The sequence below is a fragment of the Amia ocellicauda genome, chromosome 2 (assembly GCF_036373705.1).
Source record: "Amia ocellicauda isolate fAmiCal2 chromosome 2, fAmiCal2.hap1, whole genome shotgun sequence".
Taxonomy (NCBI): domain Eukaryota; kingdom Metazoa; phylum Chordata; class Actinopteri; order Amiiformes; family Amiidae; genus Amia; species Amia ocellicauda.
This window is the reverse complement of record NC_089851.1, coordinates 19401776-19428875: the sequence shown is the minus strand read 5'-3', so window position 1 is coordinate 19428875 and position 27100 is coordinate 19401776. Positions and strand designations below refer to the sequence as shown.

Here is a 27100-nt window from a genome sequence, read left to right as displayed (position 1 = left end):
TATTTTTCAACCTGTCCACTGTTTTTCTTTAATAAAGCTGAATTTTGCTTTAAACTTGCCTCTTTCCTTTGCTGTGATAAGCTTGATATAACACTATCAATGTATTTCCCAAACTGCAGAGCAATGGCAATAACGCCACCATATATACCTTAGCAATATATATTGATCTAAGATCAGTGTTTAATATATAACTTACTATACAATACAAAATGACACAAAACTGTGTAAAATGTATTAAATTGTGTCAAAATATAAAATATAGTTCACTGACCTCACTAAAAGCTAACTTTTTTAATCTCATGAAGGCATCATGATGATTGAGTATCTCCGGTTGCCTTGTTATTGCAAAAATGTGCAGATATCATTTTAATTAAATGGCCTTACTGCGGAGGTAGAAAGGTTAAACCCACTGTATAATGCAAGCATCCCTGGCAACGTATTGTCTGAAATAATGTACTGCAAACCAAAAAAGCTCAATCCTCCTTTAAATAAATCATAAATAATACACATTTTAAAACAACCAAACAGTAGTCTTATTCAGTGATGTGTTCACAAAAGCAAATACACTTTGGAAGACATTAATGCTACAGCCAGACAATCGATACATATACAGTGAGGGAAAAAAGTATTTGATCCCCTGCTGATTTTGTACGTTTGCCCACTGACAAAGAAATGATCAGTCTATAATTTTAATGGTAGGTGTATTTTAACAGTGAGAGACAGAATAACAACAAAAAAATCCAGAAAAACGCAGTTCAAAAAAGTTATAAATTGATTTGCATGTTAATGAGGGAAATAAGTATTTGATCCCCTATCAATCAGCAAGATTTCTGGATCTTTTATACAGGTAATGAGCTGAGATTAGGAGCACTCCCTTTAAGAGAGTGCTCCTAATCTCAGCTCATTACCTGTATAAAAGACACCTGTCCACAGAAGCAATCGATCAATATGATTCCAAACTCTCCACCATGGCCAAGACCAAAGAGCTGTCCAAGGATATCAGGGACAAGACTGTAGACCTACACAAGGCTGGAATGGGCTACAAGACCATCGCCAAGCAGCTTGGTGAGAAGGTGACAACAATTGGTGGGATTATTCGCAAATGGAAGAAACAGAAAATAACTGTCAGTCTCCCTTGGTCTGGGGCTCCATGCAAGATCTCACCTCGTGGAGTTTCAATGATCATGAGAATGGTGAGGAATCAGCCCAGACCTACACGGGAAGATCTTGTTAATGATCTCAAGGCAGCTGGGACCATAGTCACCAAGAAAACAATTGGTAACACACTACGCCATGAAGGACTGAAATCCTGCAGCGCCCGCAAGGTCAAGAAAGCACATGTACAGGCCCGTCTGAAGTTTGCCAATGAACATCTGAATGATTCAGAGGAGAACTGGGTGAAAGTGTTGTGGTCAGATGAGACCAAAATCGAGCTCTTTGGCATCAACTCAACTCGCCGTGTTTGGAGGAGGAGGAATGACCCCAAGAACACCATCCCCACCGTCAAACATGGAGGTGGAAACATTATGCTTTGGGGGTGTTTTTCTGCTAAGGGGACAGGACAACTGCACCACATCAAAGGGACGATGGATGGGGCCATGTACCGTCAAATCTTGGGTGAGAACCTCCTTCCCTCAGCCAGGGCATTGAAAATGGGTCGTGGATGGGTATTCCAGCATGACAATGACCCAAGACACACAGCCAAGGCAACAAAGGAGTGGCTCAAGAAGAAGCACATTAAGGTCCTGGAGTGGCCTAGCCAGTCTCCAGACCTTAATCCCATAGAAAATCTGTGGAGGGAGCTGAAGGTTCGAGTTGCCAAACGTCAGCCTTGAAACCTTAATGACTTGGAGAGGATCTCCAAAGAGGAGTGGGACAAAATCCCTCCTGAGATGTGTGCAAACCTGGTGGCCAACTACAAGAAACATCTGACCTCTGTGATTGCCAACAAGGGTTTTGCCACCAAGTACTAAGTCGAAGGGGTCAAATACTTATTTCCCTCATTAACATGCAAATCAATTTATAACTTTTTTGAAATGCGTTTTTCTGGATTTTTCTGTTGTTATTCTGTCTCTCACTGTTAAAATACACCTACCATTAAAATTATAGACTGATCATTTCTTTGTCAGTGGGCAAACGTACAAAATCATCAGGGGATCAAATACTTTTTTCCCTCACTGTAAGCATATGCAAATTGTATTTAATCTGTATGTGTTTTTAGACATAAATGTGCATAGTAATATAAAGCTTATGAATAAAACAAATCACTTATCTTTGTTTTTTTAAATCTTTGTGTTACTTTTCCTACTTGATAGACAATTTCAAAACAAAAGCTGAATGATGGGCCAGGGGAATTAAATTCCTGTAACAGGTACTGCTCTTGTCAGATTTTAATAATTTTGTTGTGAGACATGCATTCTGTTGCTATTGGCAATAATAGCTTCCTACATGGAATGGGCACAGTTGCTCTTGGGGTCCCATGTGGCATGTTGCTTGGTTCTCTGCCTTTGTGCTATATTTGTATGCATGTGCTTGATTGTACAAAGCTATTTTAAAACACTGAAACTCACATTTCTGTTCAGACCGAGGCAATACAAGACATTGTTTCAGTGTGACTTGTTTTATAAACAATAATACAGTAACACTTACTGTAAAATTGGCAAAATGTTGTTCTTAGACATACACCGATTAGCCATAACATTATGAGCACTGACAGGTGAAGTGAATAACCTGATAATCTCATTATCATAGCACCTGTCAGTGGGTGGGATATATTAGGCAGCAAGTGAACATTTTGTCCTCAAAGTTGATGTGTTAGAAGCAGGAAAAATGGGCAAGAGTAAGGATCTGAGCGACTTTGACAAGGGCCAAATTGTGATGGCTAGACCACTGGATCAGAGCATCTCCAAAACTGCAGCTCTTGTGGGGTGTTCCCGGTCTGCAGTGGTCAGTACCTATCAAAAGTGGTCCAAGGAAGGAAAAGCAGTGAACCGGCGACAGGGTCATGGGCGGCCAAGGCTCATTGATGCACGTGGGGAGCGAAGGCTGGTCCGTGTGGTCCGATCCAACAGACAAGCTACTGTAGCTCAAATTGCTGAAAAAGTTAATGCTGGTTCTGATAGAAAGGTGTCGGAACACACAGTGCATGGCAGTTTGTTGCATATGGGGCTGCGTAGCCGCAGACCAGTCAGGGTGCCCATGCTGACCCCTGTCCACTGCCAAAAGCGCCTACAATGGGCATATGAGCATCAGAACTGGACCACGGAGCAATGGAAGAAGGTGGCCTGGTCTGATGAATCACAAGTTCAAGGTGTTGACTTGGCCTCCAAATTCCCCAGATCTCAATCCAATCGAGCATCTGTGGGATGTGCTGGACAAACAAGTCCGATCCATGGAGGCCCCACCTCGCAACTTACAGGACTGAAAGGATCTGCTGCTAACGTCTTGGTGCCAGATACCACAGAACACCTTCAGAGGTCTAGTGGAGTCCATGCCTCGACGGGTCAGGGCTGTTTTGGGACCTACACAATATCAGGCAGGTGGTCATAATGTTATGGCTGATCGGTGTATGTATATAGTAATATAACGTAATATTTATATCTGAGATGAGACAGGTGGTATGTAAACCTTCAACTGGCATTCCATTGATTTCTAGAAAGGGAGTCAAAAGTTTCAACATTTCCAATCTTAACTCAGTTAATCTATCTGGAATATTTTGTTTTCTCGAGGCTGAAACAGCATTCAGAAAAAGCTATCATGGATAAATAAGTTATATTTAGCAATAAGGGGAAAATGAAAAACACAAATACACATGAAAAATATATAATATAAATTCAAATAAGTGAAATTGTAAGGCTAACAACATGCACATTAAACCACATTATACCACAAATGAAATGTCTGTGATTATAAATGACAAATATAAAGATATGTTTTGTACCTACAGTCAATACTGCACAGCAAAATATTAAACCTAATGGTTCAATCAGTCATGCACTGGAAGGTGTTTGTCGCCTGTCACTGTCAGGGCCTTATTCGTTGATATCCACACTGACTTTCAGACATCACTACAAGTGCTATAAAACACAGAAACTGCCACTCTCTCACCCTGGAAGGTAGGTATACTAGGTATATAACTAGTGAGAGCCAGATGTGTGCACAGGAATGTGTCCACACACCTGTATGTGGACATTTCCAACCTGCTAAATTTAAGTGAGATGTTACTTGACTTGCAGGGTCCTGCCGATGAACATGTCAACCATGCATAAAGAATCAATTGCCCTCCAGCTTAAGTAAGGCTTTGAATTTTCAACTACATATCGATTTTGTTTCTTTATTCAATTAGTTTTGTAAAGAGCTGTCGCTGCATTCCATTATTATAAAGCAAGAGCTACCTGCAAGCCATCTACCAAGAAAATTGCTGAATTAGTCTTGTCTGGGAATGCTTCTAGTTTCAACCATTGTAAAGCCATTTTCCCCCTTAAAGGAAATTGCGACAAAGCAGTTGAGTTATGCATGTAGAGGGAAAAGCACACCACAGTGTTTTTTTTGTTTTGTTTTTTCTCATCTGTGCTCTCCCTGTGACATTTGTATTCAGACTGGAACATCAAATTCTGCTTTATCCAAAACGTACACTGGGAGCTTTGCCAGGTACCTACAGGTTGGACTGTAATAAGGTTCTTCTTTAAATATCCTTTTTCTAAACAAGGGATTGTACTACAATTACTACTCAGGGGAAGATGATATTGATTTTGATTTGTAGTCCAGGTAACCAAGGTTAAAATGTTAAAATGCAAGTAAAAAACTAATTTAATAAAGAGTATATGTGGAGGAGAGGTACTCACAGCCAGTAGTATTTGGAAGGAACTGTGAATGACCTCCAGATACTGGAACTCCACCATGCACCCAGTGACCGAGATGTAGGAGTGGTCATCTAGGCTCCGGCTGGCCGGGGGCTGCACTTCCCTGCGCACACACCCCGGCCCGTGCTCCCTCCACCAGGAGCGATGCATGGAGATATTAAAGGTCATGAAATCAGTGTCCTGTCAATGTAGGAGGGAAAATAGGTCACTTACTCAACATACAGACTTTTACAACAGCGTATGTACATTGTTTTCTTTACCCACACTTTCCCCTACCAAAATAATGTTAAAAAGAATTGAAGGCAGTTGCTGATATTAGACCCTGTAAAAGCGGAGATAAAGTTACAAGTTACCATTGTCCAATTACTAAATGGATATTACATTAAGACTAAATAACATATCATATTCAGTCTTCACAAAAGGCTTAGTCAAAACGAAGAAAAATGGCAATTATTGATGATAGCACCAGAAAAGAGAAATACCCATTTTAAGGAAGTGTAAATAACCTAAAACATTTCCACATCCCCGGAGAATTAATTCCGATTTCTTATCAGCAATTTAGTCACAGAGGAAGAATAGAGAAAATTACAATGGCTGTAGAGCACTGAAAGACATTTAAGGCATTGTTCTGAGCTACCATCATGAAATGGCCCAGGACTCCGAGAGGAAATATTTTTTGTTTAATTCAGCAGCACATATTTTACTTTGATATCACATTAATTGTTCAATACAAACAGGATAACAACATGCTTTGACCACAGAATAGTATTATATTCGTTTACTGGTAATAACTGTGTAGCCCTTTTGTAGCAAATGAGAGCTCAGAGAGCTCATAATGAATACTTATATTTAATGGTAAAAAACAAAAACAAATATATACTATATATAAAATGTATTTGATCTAAAGAGAGGTACAATTGATTGAAACACAGAACTGACCAATAAACCATAAACACAGCTGTGAAATATAAACATATCAAAGGTAAACATTCATTAACTATAAAATGATCTAATATTCATGGTTTCCTCGATTTCCAAATTGACCCTTTCATTTTCATCGACCGAAGTTATGAGGTAGAAACATTCATTTTCAATTACTTATTATTATTTCACAGAAATAACTAAGGACGAGACCATATGAGGTTCAATTCCAAAATAATATAGTGCTATGCACATAGTTATTCTATGGTCATTTAGACTAAGTACCAGTTCTGCAAACAATTATAAACTTTCACCAAAAAAAAAGATGACTTCCTGGCCACATTCCTCCCCAACCCCACCACCCGACTCCACCCTACCCTACCCTTCCTACTGGTCGCCACGCATCATTTTCTAATAACATCCTGAGAAAAAAAAATAAAAAAAATCACTGAGTTTGTGCAGGGAAAGTATTCAGTCCAGCCTACATTATGCAGTTCTAATTAGTTTGCCATTAGCAACATGCTGCTATTAGATCTGAATGTTTAACCAGAAAGAGTCATTCATTTCCATTAAATGACAATTAAATATCACAGATCTTAATGGAAACCTGCATGAGCTTCACACTGCCCTGGAGGCAGAACATCTCTACTTTTTACAGGCTCAATCTCTCCAACATTGCCTCACAGACTCAATTCTCAATTCTCAATTCCAATTCTCTCAACACACTTTTTGTCAATAGTCAAGTTCTATAGAATGATGCTTCCTTGAATACCGTCATTTCACACTAATAAAAATATAGAAAAGACTGTTCTAAAGTGACCCTCAGGCCTTTGGTTTGTTTGAAGCCATTATTATTTTCAAGCTGACACCTTCTGTTGAGACGCTCTGGTAGAAATGTCAAAGTTGCTACTGGAGCAAAGGTCCAAAGGGCAGTGGAAGCTGCAGAAGCACTTGGTATGATTGATGGGTTCAATATAGTCAGATGTTCACGTTCGGGCCCTGGCATGATGGCTCTGGAGATAATAGCTTTTGTCGAGCTGCCATTCTCTCTACTTTCACATATGCCACGCTCTGACATCTCTGGCAGGGGCACTCTATTCACGGGACACTGCCACAAATGTCACTCTGTAATTTATATGAGCCTCTGCTCCTCTCTGGTCTAGAGGAAAACCAGGAATTACTGACCACAGAAGCAGTTCTACAATTTTATTTATTTGCTCTAGAGGCATTGATGGTAAGAGCCAAGTTCCAATAACATCAACCCCTCAGAGAGATTGTAGGTATGAAGGCAAAAGCAGCTGAACAGGAATGGATGAGTGGCTATTTAAACATTTGGCCATTTGAACCCTTCTGTGCTATTCTTATTAGAATTGTTGTGTTCTGTCAAGTAGTTTAAGTAAAAACAGTAATGCTGCATTACAAGTTAAACTGTTTCATGCATCAGAAATATTAATGGCCTTATTTATAATATTTAATGACCAGTTAGCCAATGAGGTGTTACATTACACAGTACATCTATGCAAATACATCTGCCTTTGGTAATATCTAGTGATTGTTCAAATTCTTGGTTCATCACATTATTACTATTTTAGCAGCAGCAAATAGATTTCAAGTGGATGATCTTTGCACAATACCAGAATACTCTATGACTGTTAAATTAAATATAAAATGCACAATAATTAAAAATGAAACTATGCTAGGAGTCCTCTTCAAGCCTTGTACTTCTCCTTGGTTACTCCCAATCAGAGCAATTGACACAAATCCGAAACAGACAAAAAGCTATATAAAAACAATACAGATTAATACATTAACACTGCCCTTCTACTTCTGATAAAATAAAATGCCATACCAGTACAGCATTTAATAAAAAATACACTTTATCAGGAACAAATATGATAAAAACACAATTTCTGTTGTTTTAAGAATCCTAATTCAGATTTTAGAATTAGTAAAACTCGACTCTCTCCTATGACCCTCACACTAACACAGGGGAGCTGAAGACAGAGGTATGTGACCTCTGAAATGTCCACAGTGCCAACATCACAGCTAAAGCATCATAGCAAGGACTGAGGCAGCTCATAGGACTGAAGGCTCATAGACATCAAGAAAGCTACAGAAGTAACTGTTGGATGGCAAGCTGAAAAAGTCTGAGCAACTTCAAGCACTACCTAACCCTCTGGCTAACTGCACACTTCCCCATTGGGAGTCCCTGTCACTGTTGCCTACCATACAGTCCACATTTCAACTAGAGCATTGACTATATGAGAAACATCCCCATAACACTGATGCTGCCAACAGCATGATGGTGGCAGTATCAATGTTATGGGGATGTTTATCATCAGCAGGGACTGGGGCACTTGTCAGGATAGAAGGGAAAATGGATGGAGCAAAGTACGGAAAAGTCTTTGAGGAAAACCTGCAAGAAAGATGAATTTGGGGTGGGAGTTCTGCTTCGAGTTGTTACAACCTGGAACAAACTCCCCAGCGATGTGGTTGAAGCCGACAATTTGGGAACATTCAAAAACAGACTGGATAGGATCCTTGGATCACTTGGTTATTAATGGACACCAAACGTTCAAGGTGTTGTAGACTTTCTATAGCCACTGTATAAACACACATTACCACATTGTTTGATTAAGGGTAAATACATTACTTTTTATAATGCTGGGGTTGTCTGTACCACATATTTACACTGGAACTGATTGAAATGCCTGCTTTTTGACAATCCTGCCATATAATGGTGTTTTAAAAATGTACTTGATTACAAAATACATTACTCTGTAGCCAATCACCTCTTCACACCCTCTCAATATGTATAAGAATTTCTTAGACACGGCCTTTCGTCTTATTGCTTAATTATTATAGGTTTAGTAAACTTAAGAAAAACTGATTCTGTAATCATGTATTCATGCAGTAATAGCTTTCCTGACATGATAATTAATACTGAAGAGGCAAAGAAAGAAGAAGGTAACCTTTTCCAATAAAACTGACAATGAGTATGGTAATTGATTGTATCTGCAGGAGAGGGGGCAGGCTAGGTAATATCCATTCATCTAAAAGAAATGTTCAATTAGTACAACATTTATGTGTGCTCTCCTTGAGAAACCACGGGAGCCCAATGCTTATTAAAGTGAAGGAATTAGTGTGTTTCCACTTCACTTTCCTCGCTCACAGAGACTGGTTTTACATCACCCAGAGATACAATAGCAAACTGAGCACCAACAACAACAACAACAAAATTATATATATATGTATTCTGTTGTGCCTGTAATATGAGTCTTTACTGCATTTACCTATAGCCCACACTTGTTGTAAATTCTATGAAAAAAATGCAAATCCATTAGAAATATGGAGAGGTTGTGCCCTTAATACCAAACAGATATGATAGCAGCAAAATAATGCATTTCCTTCACATCAAGAGACTTTTCATTAATGAGCAAATTCTCGTGACATATATTATTGCAAGACCGGCGAGGTCAACTGATCGGCTGTAAAAACCTGACACAGGCATGCAGATGTCATATAACGTGCAAGCCACTTTGCTGGCCTTTCCCTTGTAATAATTGTTTTCCCCCCCTTATAACAATTATGTGTATAGGCAGAAATTAATAGAAGTACTGTCAGAGGCCATTTTTATTTTGCTTTTAAGAGGTGATAGAAAACTATAAGTGGAAGTTAATTCAAATGTCATTAAGTGCATTTCTTCTCATATTAAAAAGAAAAGGAACACTCAAGTAGCTTCACACAAAAATAATAAAAACATAAAATGTCTCTTTCTGATGACTCTTCTGTCAGGATAAATTTATATTACCTGATAATATTACCTGATGATCTAATACATTGACTTTTATAATACCTTTAGGACGACAAAAGATCTACCCATTCCTTACACATATCTTAATTTATCGTTTCTTGTTTAAAAAGTGCATTAAATACAAATTAACAACTGAAAGCAGTAACAACACATTTCTTTTTCAATTTAGTTTCAGTTTTGAAGTAATATTATTTATTGAATGAAACACATGGCAGTTAAGTAGGAAAAAGATAAGAAATTCGTTTTGTGGGGAAACAATCTGAAAAAATCTGACCATATTCAGGTTCACTGACATTTTCTTTGTTTTATAATGTCAAAACCTGTCATTGGCTAAATTGCATGCCCTTGTTTCTTACACACTTGACTTTTTGTATCACCTTTCCAATCTACTAAAAAAGCTGGGTTGGTTTGTGTGTGTGTGTGTGGTTTCCCTATCTTAACGTAAATTAAATTCCTTTATATTAACATCCTGCTTTGTCTTTACATGGCTGGTTGGGATTTGTAAAGGAAATGTTTAATGCAGTCAGTAAATTGCCAAGAAAATGAAAACAAATGGGGCCATAAGAACCAGAAGGAAATGGGTGAAGGAATTTAACAATAAGCATTTTCTTTAGAATGGCTATGGCAGTATCACTTAACTATCCTCATTAAACAAGGCCATGCTTGAACAGGGTTTCTGGTCATAAAAACACAGTCTAATTTGTCATAAAAGTGGTTGAAGGTTCAGGTCTTCAGTGAATGCTGTCTGTAGAAAAACAGGTCCTATTTACTACCAATTAAACCACCAATTTTACTAGGGAAGTGTCTACAACCTCTTTTTAATTGTTTCATACCCAGGGATTTACACATTCAATGTCATGAAACAGGAAACAGACAAAAAATATCCCAACATATGATTTATTAAATGTGTATTCGTCATTAAAAACTATAGAAACTATATAAAAACTCAGGTCTTTTGAAGGATGGTTAGTTTGCAGCACAAAAGAGAAAGGTAATTCAAATTAGTACACAGGACTTATACAGTAAACCGCATTAGTTTTTTTCAATACACATATAATTGTTACATTTTATTGGGTTACAAAATATAAAATATGGACATAGCTCTAACAGCATCATTTAATTGAGAAGCCTTAAAAAAATGTGAAAGGAGAGAATAAATATTTAAAGACCTTCATTTATGCCACAGGAATGAATACAAAACATAGAAGCTCTCTAGACAGATGATAATAAGTTTAAAAAAGCACAGCATAGTCTGCATTTATGTGGCATTCATTATTTTTCTCAAATATATACAAGTTAGAATTTGCATGTTTTTCTCCAAATAAACTAAGTGTAATGACATATATTAGTCACATGTCCTTAGTTTACTGCTCATCTAAAGCCTCTCTATATCAAAGCACGGTTAATGCATTACGATATGCTATTGGTTAAAATCTCAGTCAACTTAAATGTTCCCTTGTGCTCAATTTGGAATTAAATGAATAATGAATAAGTAGCAGCACAGACCCATAAAATAAAACAACATCAGTTACATAGAGTCAGACATCCCACAGATACTAAATCTACCCGCACTGATAACCAGCAGGAGGAGGGAAATACCCCTACAGTTGCATCAAGTTCTCTCCCTGCTGATTTGCAACATTCGCTTTGCTACTGAAACGTTTGAGGAGCACACTCAGTTATTAAAACAGAGAGAGAGAGAGAGAGAAACTATTTTATCTTCACTACGGGAATAATTTACCCTCCAAAAAAAGATCCATATCCGGTATTGGAAACGTAAAAATAAATCAACTACTGCTTCAGTTTTTTTGACTGATTATTTGGAAGATTCTCAGATCTTAGAGAAATGACTCCAATAAATGTGCCTTCTTGTATAAAGGTGTTTTGACTGATTACTGAATTCATGTTTGGGGAAAATCACAATGAAATACAGTTATATGTATTATTAAAATGTTTTCTCATATGTGACATACAAAAAGTACATGACATGTAGAGTATGCTGGACGCTCGTGGGTTTATGTGCCCTGCAGCATTGCAGAACTGTCCAGTATGCTTGCGAACCTTTTTGAGAGCAGTTTGCTTCCTGCCGCCTACAGAAGTCATCTCCAACTTGTTCCTGGCAGGCCTGTCACCGGGGGGAAGAGGCTGTCTTTCTTTGTGCATCTGTTTGTTAACGCAGTGAATCAGAGTGGTATCCAAACACTCGGCAGGATCAGAGGTCCCCCCATCCATCACGCCGAGACTCTCCCGGCTCTCAAACAGATGGCGGAGCAGGGAGCTGGGCGGCGGTAATTGATGAAGTGGAAGGAGGCAGCGGGGAACCTGCCACCACACTTCCCAGGAGCAGAAACCCGTTCCTCCTCTACACAACCCCACAAAATCTCTGTTTATTTTAACATTTTGTTCCCAGCAAGAGGTACCAAAAGCGAGATTTAACATTCGAAAACAGAATGGTTATGCAAGGCCAGGTGCCACTTTTTTGGGGTAATTTTTGCATTCTTTCACCTTGACATGTTTTACACTAAACAAATTAATATCAACTATATGGCGATTGAAATGGCAAGGCTGCTCAATCTAGCGGGGAGATAGCAGTAACAAAAAGATTGCCTCCATCGCTGTGAAGCGTGTCTATTAAGCCTTCCTGTTCACACAGTGAGTCACTCACTTCAGGAAGAAAAAAAAATCTGTTCATTGATGCAAAAACCAAGATTCAATGCCAGAAAAACTGGCACTCAGAAGAGCTGTGTAATAAGGACATCCAAAGCCGGAGATTGTTGCCCAATTCAATTCAAATGTATATATGTCATTATTTTAAATGTTTGGTATGTCTTGGGGTTATTATTCAGAGATGTGTTCCACACATACTGTATGGTATATTAAAGAGGAAATTCAGTTAGACTTTACACTCTAATGAATGGTTTATACAATAAAACTTCATCCACCACAAAATAAGTACTGAACAGCACTGAGAACTGGTTGGAAGATAAACGGCCATATTGTAGATAAGACCAGTTTAGATCCTATCAAAAACAACATTACAAAGTCGTTAGACAAAAATTCAACCAAGGTTATAACATTTAGATGACTTCATTATTTGTTAATTATCTTGAACTTAATTAGTTTTGGATAGAGTTGGTTTCTAATTCCATTCTGTTTTCGAGATGGGCTTATAATCAACCGTTTGGTGCTGTGATGGGAGGATTCTACTACATCTCAGGTACGGATGAATACAAGTATGAGTATATGATTATTGTCTTAGATGGAGGATGAATGGGAAGCCCTTTGGGAGCCGTTCACTGGATGCTTTAGAAGGGTACAAGTAAACTGCTGCTGATCTGTTATTTTATATTCCGTAGCTGCATAAGCTTTGTAGACCCATAGTCGTATCATTTTCAAGAAAATTGCTCATCCTGGCAGAATTGACTTATTATGTTTTAATGTTTTTAAGATAACAAGATTCTCAGGCCTCTTATCATACAAGCAGAGCATCTCTTGTGTAAGGAAATGTTTTCCTGTTAGGGTAGGGTTTCAGTTTCCAGAAGAGCACAAAGCAGGGTGGTCCAATAGAAGAATGCATTCCAGCATGTATTAAAAACACGACGAGGCTCAGCATTGTTCCTGTCTGTTGTTTCTCCTTACACAAGTCATAACAGACAGTGTATTATGTCAATGTCCAAAAAGTAGGTATGGTTTATACAAGATATGAATAAATGTATAATAAAATATGCTTTTATCTCAAGACACACCAGTGCCTATTTTAATTTAAAGCCAGCAGAAAAGTATAGGACAAAACTGGCAGTCAAGGTCAGTCAAAATTACTTTCAAATGGGAAGTAAAATCCATTAGGTTTGCCTGGGGAGAAGTTGTTTATTAAATGACTTCCTTGAGAAAGTCAACGTGCTCTCTCTGTAGTCTCTGCTTGGTGTTAATCACACTTTCTGTAAACAGATCTGTTCTTTGGGTCAATAGACTGCCCCTCTTTATTTGACAAACACAGTTTTCCCAGTGCAATCTGTGAAATCACTCCGAAGATGGCGCCCTGTGTTCCCTGAGATCCACAAAAGTCAGAACGGACTATGTGAAGGAGACTAGTAGGCACAGCATTAATAAACCAAGCTGTGAAGTCTAATGTGCAAATGACACTTTGCATGGCGAGTGGTTGCTTATGTTTTGTTTGTGTTTTTAAAAGCAATGACAGAAATTGTAATCTTTCCTCACCTTCTGACAGAGCAAGATTCACTTATATCCTCCAGGGAAAAGTAAGCCAAAAGAAATGAACGAGAAACCAGGTTGTCCATTGCTATTTACGGACATAACCTTTAATCCTGATCATGTGGCTGTATTGCTTGCATTTCTTCATTTCACCTTCTATAAGTTTGATGTAGCGTACATACTTCGGAGACCTGTTTGACGCCGATGTTCCAGACATTGATGATTAAAAGAATACTAGACTTACTCTTTTGATAGGAACCAGGCATAAAAGACCATTATTTTGAAGTGGGTTCTGGTGGACAACTCCAAGTCCTTACAATTATCAACTAAAACGTGAGCTACAAAACTGTACTACAGTCTTTTCCATTGTGATAAACAGTAACTCTTACCTCTTGCATAACATTGCACCTTATGTACCATACACATGCACCTTAATATGCACTTAAAAACACATCAGAGGAAGAAGAGAACACTAGACTTGGGTTATGCATTTTTCAAAACATCTCTACAGTGCAACTGTTTCAACAGTACTGTGTCCACAAAGGGCTTCAGACTTGCAAGCCTTTGAATCAGTTTAATTTCCAGTAACATTAATCAAATTTTCATTTCACATACTTCAAAGTTCCGAAGTTCAACAATTTATAAGACGACACTACATTTTCATCAAACACTAAAGTGCAACTAAGCTGATTTTTAGACAGAGTAAGAAAGGAAAGGGTATAATTATTACATAATACGTGTTCAACTCAAGTCCATTAGCCCTGTGCTTAACTGATGCCTAATATTCAGATCAAGGAATAATTTGTTTTACTTTTCTTGTATACTTCTTGTTTTTATTTAGAGGGGACTAATGTATTTAAGTTTTGAATGTTATAAATACAATTTATAATTGCTCTGGAACAAAATCAAAACTTTCACCTAAGCACCCACCACAAATTTAAAGAACAGTACTTCATATTATGTCTGTAACAAGTTGAAGGACGTTACCTCTGCCAAGTTAAAAGCTGCCCTCATGTATTATAATTTTGTGATTGGCAGCTGGGTCCAATTAATGTTGTTTTTCCTGAAATCTGTGCTGTCCAGAAGTTGTAAATTATTATTATTTCTTATCTGATACCCTTACCCAGGGGAACTTACATCAAATATTTAAAGAAACATAAAATACAGTTAGGGTCTCCCTCTTGATTCTGTCTCTGGCTACACAAGGGTTGTTGTTCCTTGGTGCTTAATTAGAATTTTCACATGATGTATAGGTTAAAATCTAAGTTTGGGCCATTTGGTTTGTTTATAAGTCTTAAAATACATTTCAGTATTTTACTAAATGTGCAAGTTCAAAAAACAATCAATGACCCACATTTTATATGCAAGTTCTCTTCCTGAAGATTTTTTGAGTTTATATCGGGCAACAGACAGACAATTATTAACATGCGGTAGGCTTTCCTGGCTTGTAATTCTTTCTGAATTTCGTTGAACTGCCAGTGCTTGTCATTTGTTACTATAATCAATTCCTCAGTTTCAATGTTCATTGGCTGCGACACTAACACTGGTAATCAGTTCTGGCATTGACAAAAGAGGGCTCTTTTCCAGTTGCTGTGTTGGCTGCATGCTCCATTGGAGCCATGAAAACGAACTCAAAAGGTAATATCCTAAGCAGTGCCATGGGTATAATATAGCACTACAGGACATTAGGTACTCTGGCTCAAAAATGACATTTGTTTCCCCAGGAGCATATCGGCAAGAAAAACTAAAGCAATTGCCAGAGATGACATGCTGGAAAGCATCATTTACACTAATGAGATTGGAAACAAACAAATAAAATGCATTGTCATAACCGTAGAGTGACAAAACTTAGAAGAAAAACTATGGTTGTGCTGGCACTCCATCTTTTTGTATTAGTTAGAGAGAGATTTCAGTCTTGAGGTCTGTAAACTGCTCTAAATGGAGTTTCAGACAATCTCACCTGACCATAGAGATGTCTATTTATCTCCCAAATGCAAGATCAATTAGGCCAGTCACGAGGGCTAACTGGTGCTGTTACGAAATCCAATTTCACAGACTATTGAAAGCATTCCACCATTTTAAGAGGAGATTCCCAGTCCGATTAGTTAACTACTACATTTTGAGGTGACATCTCTTTCCGCATTTTTCAAATGTGGCTGCTAATTCCCTTTAATAATGGTTTAATGACTATTCTTTTTAAACTAGAAAATGACACACTAATAATGAAGGCTGGTATACGCGTAAATACAATTAAGTAGCAGAGTTAAAAATGGGATTTCAGCACAGTGGTGCTTTGTGGCAAAGTGAAAGAGTTTACAAAATGTATACAAAACGGCAGATCAATTAGATGCTCGCTACCGAATGAGCAACATGAGCTGAATGCCACCCTGCTGTTTGCGGCCTTTATGATGTCCTTATGTTTCCAATCATGCCAAGCGAATCTTGAACAATGGATCTGATGAGACTGAGGGAGAATTACACTGGATGTCCTGCAAACAGACATGGACTAGCAAAAACCTTTCAATGTTTCCAGAATGTGAGAAACAATTATCTATACTTCATAATTCAGGGACGGCGACTGGGGGAGAAAAATGTGATGATTGAAAACAACCATGACAGTAACCACTATGCATTCAATCTGCCAATACTCATCAATATTGACTCACAACCATGACGTGGTTCAAAAAAATCTATCCTGACCACTGTAATCCAGTGAAATGGAAACATTAATAACTATGTGAGGTGCATAATGAACCATTTACATGATAACACTATACTATTTAATGGACAAACTGTGGTATGAATTATACATTTATTAGGAGAGTAACAATGAAAATAACCGGGAGTTATATGACAGAATATAAATCGCTAGTCAGTTACAGCCATATATTTTGTGCTGTTGTCATCACACATGGGATAATCTTACTGCTGAGAAGGAAAGGATTCATTCCTAGCAAATATCAACTCAATCAGCAATATATTGATGTTAAATCGGACTGGTTTGGTTGAGTACAGTGAGGTAAAACGTATTTGATCCCCTGCTGATTTTGTACGTTTGCCCACTGACAAAGAAATGATCAGTCTATAATTTTAATGGTAGGTGTATTTTAACAGTGAGAGACAGAATAACAACAACAAAATCCAGAAAAACGCATTTCAAAAAAGTTATTAATTGATTTGCATGTTAATGAGTGAAATAAGTATTTGACCCCTTCGACTTAGTACTTGGTGGCAAAACCCTTGCTGGCAATCACAGAGGTCAGACGTGTCTTGTAGTTGGCCACCAGGTTTGCACACATCTCAGGAGGGATTTTGTCCCACTCCTCTTTGCAGATCCTCTCCAAGTCATTAAGGTTTCGAGGCTGACGTTTGGCAACTCGAACCTTCAGCTCCCTCCACAGATTTTCTCTGGGATTAAGGTCTGGAGACTGGCTAGGCCACTCCAGGACCTTAATGTGCTTCTTCTTGAGCCACTCCTTTGTTGCCTTGGCTGTGTGTTTTGGGTCATTGTCATGCTGGAATACCCATCCACGACCCATTTTCAATGCCCTGGCTGAGGGAAGGAGGTTCTCACCCAAGATTTGACGGTACATGGCCCCGTCCATCGTCCCTTTGATGCAGTGCAGTTGTCCTGTCCCCTTAGCAGAAAAACACCCCCAAAGCATAATGTTTCCACCTCCATGTTTGACGGTGGGGATGGTGTTCTTGGGGTCATTCCTCCTCCTCCAAACACGGCAAGTTGAGTTGATTCCAAAGAGCTCGATTTTGGTCTCATCTGACCACAACACTTTCACCCAGTTCTCCTCTGAATCATTCAGATGTTCATTGGCAAACTTCAGACGGGCCTGTACATGTGCTTTCTTGAGCAGGGGGACCTTCAGCAGGGGGATTTCAGTCCTTCACGGCATAGTGAGATACCAATTGGTTTTCTTGGTGACTATGGTCCCAGCTGCCTTGAGATCATTAACAAGATCCTCCCGTGTAGTTCTGGGCTGATTCCTCACCGTTCTCATGATCATTGAAACTCCAGGTGAGATCTTGCCTGGAGCCCCAGACCGAGGGAGACTGACAGTTATTTTGTGTTTCTTCCATTTGCAAATAATCACACCAACTGTTGTCACTTTCTCACCAAGCTGCTTGGCGATGGTCTTGTAGCCCATTCCAGCCTTGTGTAGGTCTACAATCTTGTCCCTGACATCCTTGGACAGCTCTTTGGTCGTGGCCATGGTGGAGAGTTTGGAATCTGATTGATTGATTGCTTCTGTGGACAGGTGTCTTTTATACAGGTAACGAGCTGAGATTAGGAGCACTCCCTTTAAGAGAGTGCCCCTAATCTCAGCTCGTTACCTGTATAAAAGACACCTGGGAGCCAGAAATCTTGCAGATTGATAGGGGATCAAATACTTATTTCCCTCATTAACATGCAAATCAATTTATAACTTTTTTGAAATGTGTTTTTCTGGATTTTTGTTTTGTTTTTCTGTCTCTCACTGTTAAAATACACCTACCATTCAAATTATAGACTGATCATTTCTTTGTCAGTGGGCAAACGTACAAAATCAGCAGGCGATCAAATACTTTTTCCCTCACTGTATATCAGTTGGCATTAAACTCTCATGATGTTCCTTGCACGCTCAGGCATGGTTTACAAAACAAAAATCCCTGAGACGTTTTCTTGTTGCGGGAAAATTATTATGATGGATGTCTCACTCATGAACCGGGTCTGTGTGGCACCATCATATCTCTGTATGTAAAACAGCATTGTAGCCATACTTTATAATGGACATCCCTCCACAGCTCGATGGATGATGTAGGACTCCTATAATTAATGTTTCCAGAGGGCCACAGTACATGTCCTAGAAACACTGACAAAAACTACTGCTCCTGGAAATCACTGCGCTGCTCCCTGCTTCTGCTTCACCAGCCAGAAGTACCATTTTGTTTGTTTTTGGGAGGCTGGACAAATTTCTACAATAATTACAAGATGTGGGTTATGATATGGCAGCTGGGTTTAGATGAAGAAAGGGCAACACATTATTATTAATATATAAATAATACATGACAATAAAATTAGACGGTTTGCCAGGTTTAATGACTGATACCTTTCTAACAGGTCCGATCCTCTGGAGAGATAAAAATGTATAAAGGTTTAACCGAAACAGAATGCCATGTTGTTTAAAACCATTAAAACTAATAATAATAAAACTGCAGTGGTTGTAAAGCAATATATGGAAAGGTTGTGACACTGACATTAAAAAGGGCATTTCATGTGGCTTTCATTATGTTTTAAACTGTGTTAGCTACAAGGAATATGCTAGGGCATATTAAGTGGAAAGAAGAGCCAATGGTACTGTGCAAATGAAAGCAATTCCATACGTAGAGCAGAAAAGTAGTAGGCTTTGCTCTCATTCAAATGCAAATTCAAGCCATTTCGTTCTCTCTATGATACAAAAAATAGTTCAGTGGCTATTCTGTGATGAACTGATCAACATTTTAAGCTAGCAGATACTCCTGAGGAAGACTAGTATGTTATCCAAAATGACAGATGAGTTTGTGAGAAGATATTTCAAATGTATTAAGAAAAACAACAGCAGCAGCAGCAGCAGAAAAACCCCAGCACAATTCAAACACAAAACCTATACATTTTGCCAATCTTCCATGTTTGAATTTGTCTAGTGCAACACACTGCCATTAAGCCAAGAGAACAATATTTAAAAAGAGGGGACAAAGGGAGAGAGATAAAACATGATACATGGAATAGACGGGATATTTCTGTCTGCTTTTGGATTACTTGCATAAAACGTGAAATTAAAGCTGTCCGTAATCCTTTTTTTATTAACATTTGTCAGAATATGCAGCTCCAGTATACAGAGTTTTCAGCCCATAACAAAAAAGAAAAACACACAAAAAGGAGTTACTATGCATGAAAGAGAAGAATCCCCCAGCTTTACTCCACTGCTTTTCTGTTGCATGGCCCCATTCAGCTTACTTTTTGGGTTATTCCAGGCCTGGCTTTTATCCACTGAAAGGGGGACGCTTGCTTTTCTCATGGGTTGTCAAAGCTTGGTGGGTTCTCTTTGTGGCCAGAACAACAAGGAAAGTAACTAGCCAATTGTGTAGCCCTTGGATAAACAAAAGCATGTTATTCCCAGCATAACAATCTTGCCCTGTCTGCACACACCAGCTTGATGAGACAAAATAAAACGTCCCTGTCTTAATTTTTAGAATAAACAGACAGCCCTGAAATTGTTAGCAAGTACTTAGCAAGAGATGGCAATGCCTGATAATCTCTCTGGGAATATTAACAGCAGGAGATGCAAACCTACCCTTTGGTTTGTGCTCTCAGTTAGAGGGGTAAACACCTTTAGAACTGCAAATTATAGCTTCTTTCAACGGCTTAAAAAAAATCAGGGCTTTTGTTTCTCAGGAGAACATTTATAAAGAAAAACAGTAAAATATCTGTGATCATGACCTTTGAAGTTGTGCTAAGGCTGTTTTTTTATTCATTGCAACCCCATGATATCCTAATTACTAGGATGCCTCTTGCTAGTAAAAATACATCACAGCTGTTTGCTCATTTGTCCTGTTTACAGCTGTGAGTTACCGGTTTAGATTAAATGCAGTACACAGCGAGTAACTCATAATTCATTTGAGTTAATATTAATGAGAGACCAGTAATAACAATTAAACATACAGAAAATAACAACTGGAAAGCAAACTTGTGTCAGTTAGGAAAAAATAAGTCTACCCGAGGCATCTTGCCAGATTTGTGCCGAAACAGACAGCTTTTGGATGGAGGTGGGTATTCATTTTGAAACACAGAATCGAGTTCTGCAACCTGAGGGAAATATACTCCTGGATTTAATCTCAGTTGGTGTTATATCCATGTGGGTGCAGTGGACACTAAGTTCTCTTCAAAGTTAGGGGGTCATTTATGTAATTAAGGGTCAATTAAGTGTCATTGGCTGGATCAAACGCCTGCAAAAGCTCATAACCTGACTATGCCACCAACTACCTATTTGTTAACCTGAGAAAGTTGCTGAACCTTGTTCTTCCACCTACGGATGACACATAAAATCAAGGTCCTGTTATCATTGACCCTGTTTGTAGTAACACACTGAAGAACTGCATGTTTTCCCTGTGTGTCAGTGAACGAGGTCACTGCCTTCTGTACTGTGCCAGAGTTCAACCTTGATACCCAGATGAACAATGTCTGATAAGAACCAGTTTTTAGCAGCGGTTTTGGATCTCATGTGTCACATTTGCTCATGTTTAACTTTATGTGGGTATTCCTGGCAGGCAGAAAAACAAAACAGGACAGACATGTGAGTTCTGTTCTCTCTCTTTCTCCTGTCCAGCTTCCATAAAAGTGCCCGTACTTCATAACGTTTCTAAGACAGTTTCGTGGGACTACCCCATGGACCTCTTCCATGTAGCTGCTCTTAATAAACTTCTTCTTGAATGACCATAAATCTCTCTCTGGATTATTTTCAACTCTGCTAAATTCTAAGGGTTAGTTCACATGGTCACATTTCCCCATGATATTACATTTCCGAGTAAGGACTGAAATGTTTTGTCTTTAGTATGGAGTATGAAAGGAAGAAGGAGGTGTTGTGGGTATGGGTTGCTTCTGTACTGTGAACAATTAGTTGATTTTTGCTTTAAATGTGAACTAATCAAGTGTACCAAACACTCAAATTATTAGAAGCAGAAGCAGTTGTTACACAGTACTACCAGGTGGAGGGCGATACATGCTAACAAAATAATTTTTCTGTCATACAAAATGGGGAACACATACTAATAATTTAAAAATGTACAGTCCTGCATGGCATCTGAGAGAGAAGCAGTGATATTAATAGTATTATTAACTTCATTGTAGCATACCTTGAAATTGTCATTTAAGATGGAGAAGAGGCTAAAGCAGCCTGTCGCCGCTTGCAACTACAGATAATATGAATTTCTTCACATCCTTACCATGAGTCACCTTTGCCTTTGATCACAGGAAATCATAGCACACAAACTGAAAAAGGACTGTGCCTAGAATGTTTTCCATGGCTGTGGATCTTCCCTACATTAACCTGGAAGAGGAATGAATGTGTGAAATAGAACCCACCTCAGGATGTTTCCCCTGAAAGCTCTGAACCATTTTGTATTTCAGGTCTTTTCTTTCAGTCCTTGGAGGACTCTCATGTACCAACTTAATCGTGAGAGTATAAAAGAACAATAGCATCCCTAACTTCCCTTGTAGATTTGGGATTACTCAAGCTGACTGCAGGCAAGGACATCTGGGTCATTGTAAAATAAAATCGGCAACCAATGTTAGCCCCAGTGATCCTCTGAAAAATGTGTACATACACGTAGGTACTTATTTATTATGATTGATGAGAGAACTCGCATATATATTGTTAGTATCATTCCCCCCTTACATGTAGCACCCTTTTGATTTGAATAAGCCTGAAATGACCATCTGTACCATATCACTCAATAACTACAAGGGACTTCTAATCTACCAAAATGCAACTTGGTATATTATTAATATATCTTTTGCTTTATTTTGGGAGGATTAAGATCTCAGAATGACTAAAGACATAAATGAATAAATGTCCTTTGAAGATGTAATCTATGTAAAAAAAAATCATTTGGCATAATTAATATCACATACATATGAAGTATTACACGCTTATAACTACTCATTTTTGGCAGCTGTTAACATATGAATACTTTTGCATTTTGTATTGTGCTTATATTTTGTAAGTCTCCCTGGATAAGGGTGTCAGCTAAAAAATAAATAATAATAATGATAACAGCATATTTGTTCTCCTTTACATTGCTAGTCCCCTCCCCCCCCCCCAAAAAAAAAAAAAAAAGACAATTTGAAGCTTGCCAGAAAAGCCCAACAAGATTTCCATGAAAGTGGGGTCAAATTGTAGACATGTAACTACCAGGAAGGTCCCCTTATTCCTTTTTAAAAGTATGTAGCTCCTTATTGTTTCAATCCAGGGAGGGAAAAAAGGCACATTTCTGGGATAAAGAGATCTTGTGATTTTGAACAATATGATCCGTTCCACTCCATTCCCTCTGCTGATGATGATAAACCGAGTCCCCAGACAACAAAGCAATCAGTTTAACAGATGGGCCTTCCCTACTCCGAGTCGGGCTTCCTGAAAGAGTATAGCTGGTCATAGCTATGCAGTCCCCTCCGGGCAGCGATGCAAAGCAGGGGGTTCAGTCTCATACCAAGCAATCATTTACAGTGACACAACATAGCTCTCCAAGTTAAGCAAGATATAAAGCAGAAATAAAAATAACCATATCACATCTTAGCATTTAAAAATGTAACCACTGTGAATCCCAAACCAAATGCAGATCCTTAATCTTGTAGTTAGGGTCATGATACTTTTTACTCCAGCTGGGATTTTGTTTTGCACACTCTGACAAAATAATACTTACAAATGATATCTTACTTGTTAAAAAGGAGCCTGGGAAACATGGCATTCATAACATTGAAATACATACTTAACCCAGAATAGATGGCTGTGGTTTTATAAAATATAAATGGTTGTATTTGTTTATTATCCAAGCTTTACATAAAGGGAGTTCTGAAATGGTGAAAATACAAAAAGTGCATTATCTCCCCCTTTGTGATGTTGCTTTTGCTTAGGGCTTGCAACCCTTTTAAATCAGCTAGTATGACAAAAATACATTTTATTAGATCCAGCACAATTTATTAACTTGGTAGTAAACAATCCAACATTATTTTATAAAAACTGTTTTAAATATTGCTTCCAAAATTTCAGAAAAGATAACCCCCTCATTCTGACTTATACCTTTCATCAGATCACAGTCACATCACTGAAACAATGAGCCATTGTGATTCACACACAGTTATGTAATTTAGCATTGTCTGCACAGCTATAATTATCTGTGACTGCTATTCAAATCAGACTCTGGAGGAATAGCACAGGTCAGTTTTTAACCAGGAAGTCCTCTTCACAAAATTGAAGAGGTCAACATCACCCACAGGAGAGGGAAATTGAATATTAGTTTATTATACACCTTCACTGGCATACAGTTCTTGGACCATCAAATGTTGTCCCAGTGACAGTTTGGTGGAAATGGAGCTTTCCAGAAAGTGAGCCACTTTCTGTTTATTGCTAAGGTTTGTATCCTATGCTTCCCCTAATGAGCGAGTATCATATGTGTGAATGTCAACCTGTTACGAAAAGGTTCCGCCTCCAAGATTATTCTGCGTCACATTTTCAGGGTATAACTGCCTCTGTAAAGCTGTAGATTGAAACAACTGGAAACATCTTGGGGAGGTCTTCACCCACCAGTGGATCGATATAGGCTGATGATGATGATGATGATGATATATATACCTGAAAACTGCAGAGTAATAAAAGCAAATTCTATATTGTCAGACAATCTATTTAAATGCTAAATTATTATAAATCTTTATATTAGAGTGTGATTGCTAATGCTTAGATGGTGTTTTAGTCTGAAGGTTTACAGATTACATAAAAGCCGCATTTCAAATTTTGTATTAATGATTCCTTTATTTATACCTTATATTCTAACTTCAGCAGTATGAAGAGAACAAGGACACATGCAGGTGCGAAGCTAGAATACATTTTTAAGTCTGAATGACAGAAATCCCTGTATATACAGTAGTGGCTAATGGATGTCTAATTAGAAACTGCATGCTCTGCTGGGTTAGTAACCTTTACTGTAACAAAACTTAAATGTACCAATTGTACATTTATAAGCATGAAAAGGTGTTTCAATGCATCTCTTATTTCCAGAACTGATATGCAGTGTCATACAGTATTGAACTTTAATATAACAGTTCCAAATTCGTGCACATATACATTATTTTGTTTCTTTTCAACAGATACATTATAGAATATACCGCCTAAGTATTACTCATAAATCATATGTCCTTAATCACAACACATTTATTACCACGTCCACTGAAAATCTACTTTTTACATAAAGCTTTGATGTACAAAAGGTTTTCACAATAGGGAGATCAATCACATGTAATGGTTTTCATGACCATTTTACTTACTTTATATCAATATGATAATTAAGTAGCTTTCAAAACTCTTTAATTAGCACCACAAAGCAGGCAAATCTTTGATGTCAAATGAGTCAAGTGATTTGTTTGTGCACATCCAATAAACCCCGGCTGCTGACCAGCACAATTCGTGCACCCCTGGACTCCCAGCCCTCTCACCTGAACTGCACACATACTCGAACACACATGTACGATAAGAATATGCACACTTACCTTTGAAAGGCCGCCTACTTCCAAATAGAAGCAGATTACGAACACATTCCAGGCAACCCAGAGGGCGGTCCAAACGGAGTACTATTGAGAGAGAGAGAGAGAGAAATAGCAGAGGAGATAAAACATCATGAAGAGCTCAAAGCATGGAGAAAAATCAATAAGGAAAAATAGCATCAATAACACTCCATTGGGAAGCATTAAGGAAAAGCAAGCAGGAGAATACACTGAGGAGAGAACAGACCTCCCTCATTCAAGGTCCCATGTGGGCTGTGGCAATTTACTAATCCAATACTGCATCTGCTTCAGATATTGATTTCTAAAAATGAGATTCATGGTTTCTTGCAACAAAATGAGACTAAGGGATCCCCTGCTCAGTTCTCATCAGCTGACCAAACAGGCATTCTGTTTTAAATCTGCCAAATTACAAGGTAATAGGCTGCAAGAGCTAGAACCCCGTTGATAAACTGCCAACTGAGAAAAATAAAGTAGTTACACCACTATTGTTGTCTCAGTGTATTTTTTTCCCCCTAAAATTTCAAAACATTTGACAGCTCATCTCCTTGGTGAAAAACCCCATGGCAGCTTAGAGCATTACTATGATCTTCATCAAATTTTACTGACATATGCCAGTAATACGAAACATGAATTAGATGGTCTACAAATTACCAGCATGCCAGTACTCAATCATAGAGGTCTAAATGCAGGCAACTGTTCTACAGGAAACAACTCAAGTCAGTGATGGATGCAAGTGGGATTCAGGAGAATAAAATTATGCTTCCAGATATTCTCTTAGGGAAACTGGCTCCCTGCCACACATTTAAACCACTCCCCTTTGGCTTTCATCACACTATCACCACACTGACCTGGCTCTTACAAACCTGTTGTCAATGAGGGGCTTCGAGTTTTTAAAAAGCATGTTGTACTGGTAGGGGTCCAGTCCGGTCCCACTAAATATCCAGTTTACATGCCATGGTAGTACACACAAACATAAAGGAGATTTAAGGACAAAGTTTAGCATTGATCAGGGCCTTAAGCATGTGGAGCAGCTGTTGTGTAGCACTGTTATACAATTCCAGCGATTAAAAGTCAATAAATAATAATAATAATAATAAATATTTGCTGAGATTGTTATTGACAACAAATGTGTAGTCCTACATGTTTACTGGAGCTGGTGAAATACTAGCCTTGTCTAGGCCCTATATAAAGCCATTTTTAAAGTCTACTACTATATAAATGATCTGATCAAAAAAGATATTAGGTTATATTTATTATGTAAAAGTTAAAACAGAATGATTCAACTTGATTTTAAATAATTGATAATCATGTAACTATATAAATTTCTAGGCTTTAACTATCACTCATAACCTTCAAAGTTTTTTCCCCATAGACAGTTTTCTCACTTTTCTTTGCTGGACCAGTATACTACTAGGGACGTCTAATGGATGCTACGAGAACCACTGCTCGAAGCTCCAGCTCCCCTACTTATTTTTGTACTTCTGTGGTTCCTAAGCTCTAAGTGTCGTATTATCTGACATGAAAACAAAAAACTGAACTCATCTCAGCTAGTTATAGCAATGACGTATTGGTCAGGATGGTATATAACAAATAAAAACAAACATCTAATGGATATTTGAACCCAGCAGCGCAGCATGATAATAGAAGCCTACAGTGAGGGGAAAAAAGTATTTGATCCCCTGCTGATTTTGTACGTTTGCCCACTGACGAAGAAATGATCAGTCTATAATTTGAATGGTAGGTGTATTTTAACAGTGAGAGACAGAAGAACAACAAAAAAATCCAGAAAAACGCATTTCAAAAAAGTTATAAATTGATTTGCATGTTAATGAGGGAAATAAGTATTTGATCCCCTATCAATCTGCAAGATTTCTGGCTCCCAGGTGTCTTTTATACAGGTAACGAGCTGAGATTAGGAGCACTCTCTTAAAGGGACTGCTCCTAATCTCAGATCGTTACCTGTATACAAGACACCTGTCCACAGAA

The 27100-nt window shown here is 38.2% G+C and overlaps 1 protein-coding gene across 5 annotated transcripts in view; it reads right to left on the bottom strand.

Moving 5' to 3' along the window:
- The window catches only part of LOC136766650 (sodium/potassium-transporting ATPase subunit beta-1-interacting protein 3), a 124827-nt gene that overhangs the window by 36823 nt on the left and 60904 nt on the right, over window positions 1-27100 (bottom strand). For all 5 annotated transcript variants that reach the window (XM_066720323.1, XM_066720293.1, XM_066720313.1 and 2 more), the window contains exons 3-4: window positions 25100-25180; window positions 4845-5042 (exon numbers count right to left, since the gene is read on the bottom strand). In XM_066720323.1, the coding sequence (XP_066576420.1) occupies window positions 4845-5042; window positions 25100-25180 (279 nt within the window). The remainder of the gene's footprint in view (window positions 1-4844; window positions 5043-25099; window positions 25181-27100) is intronic.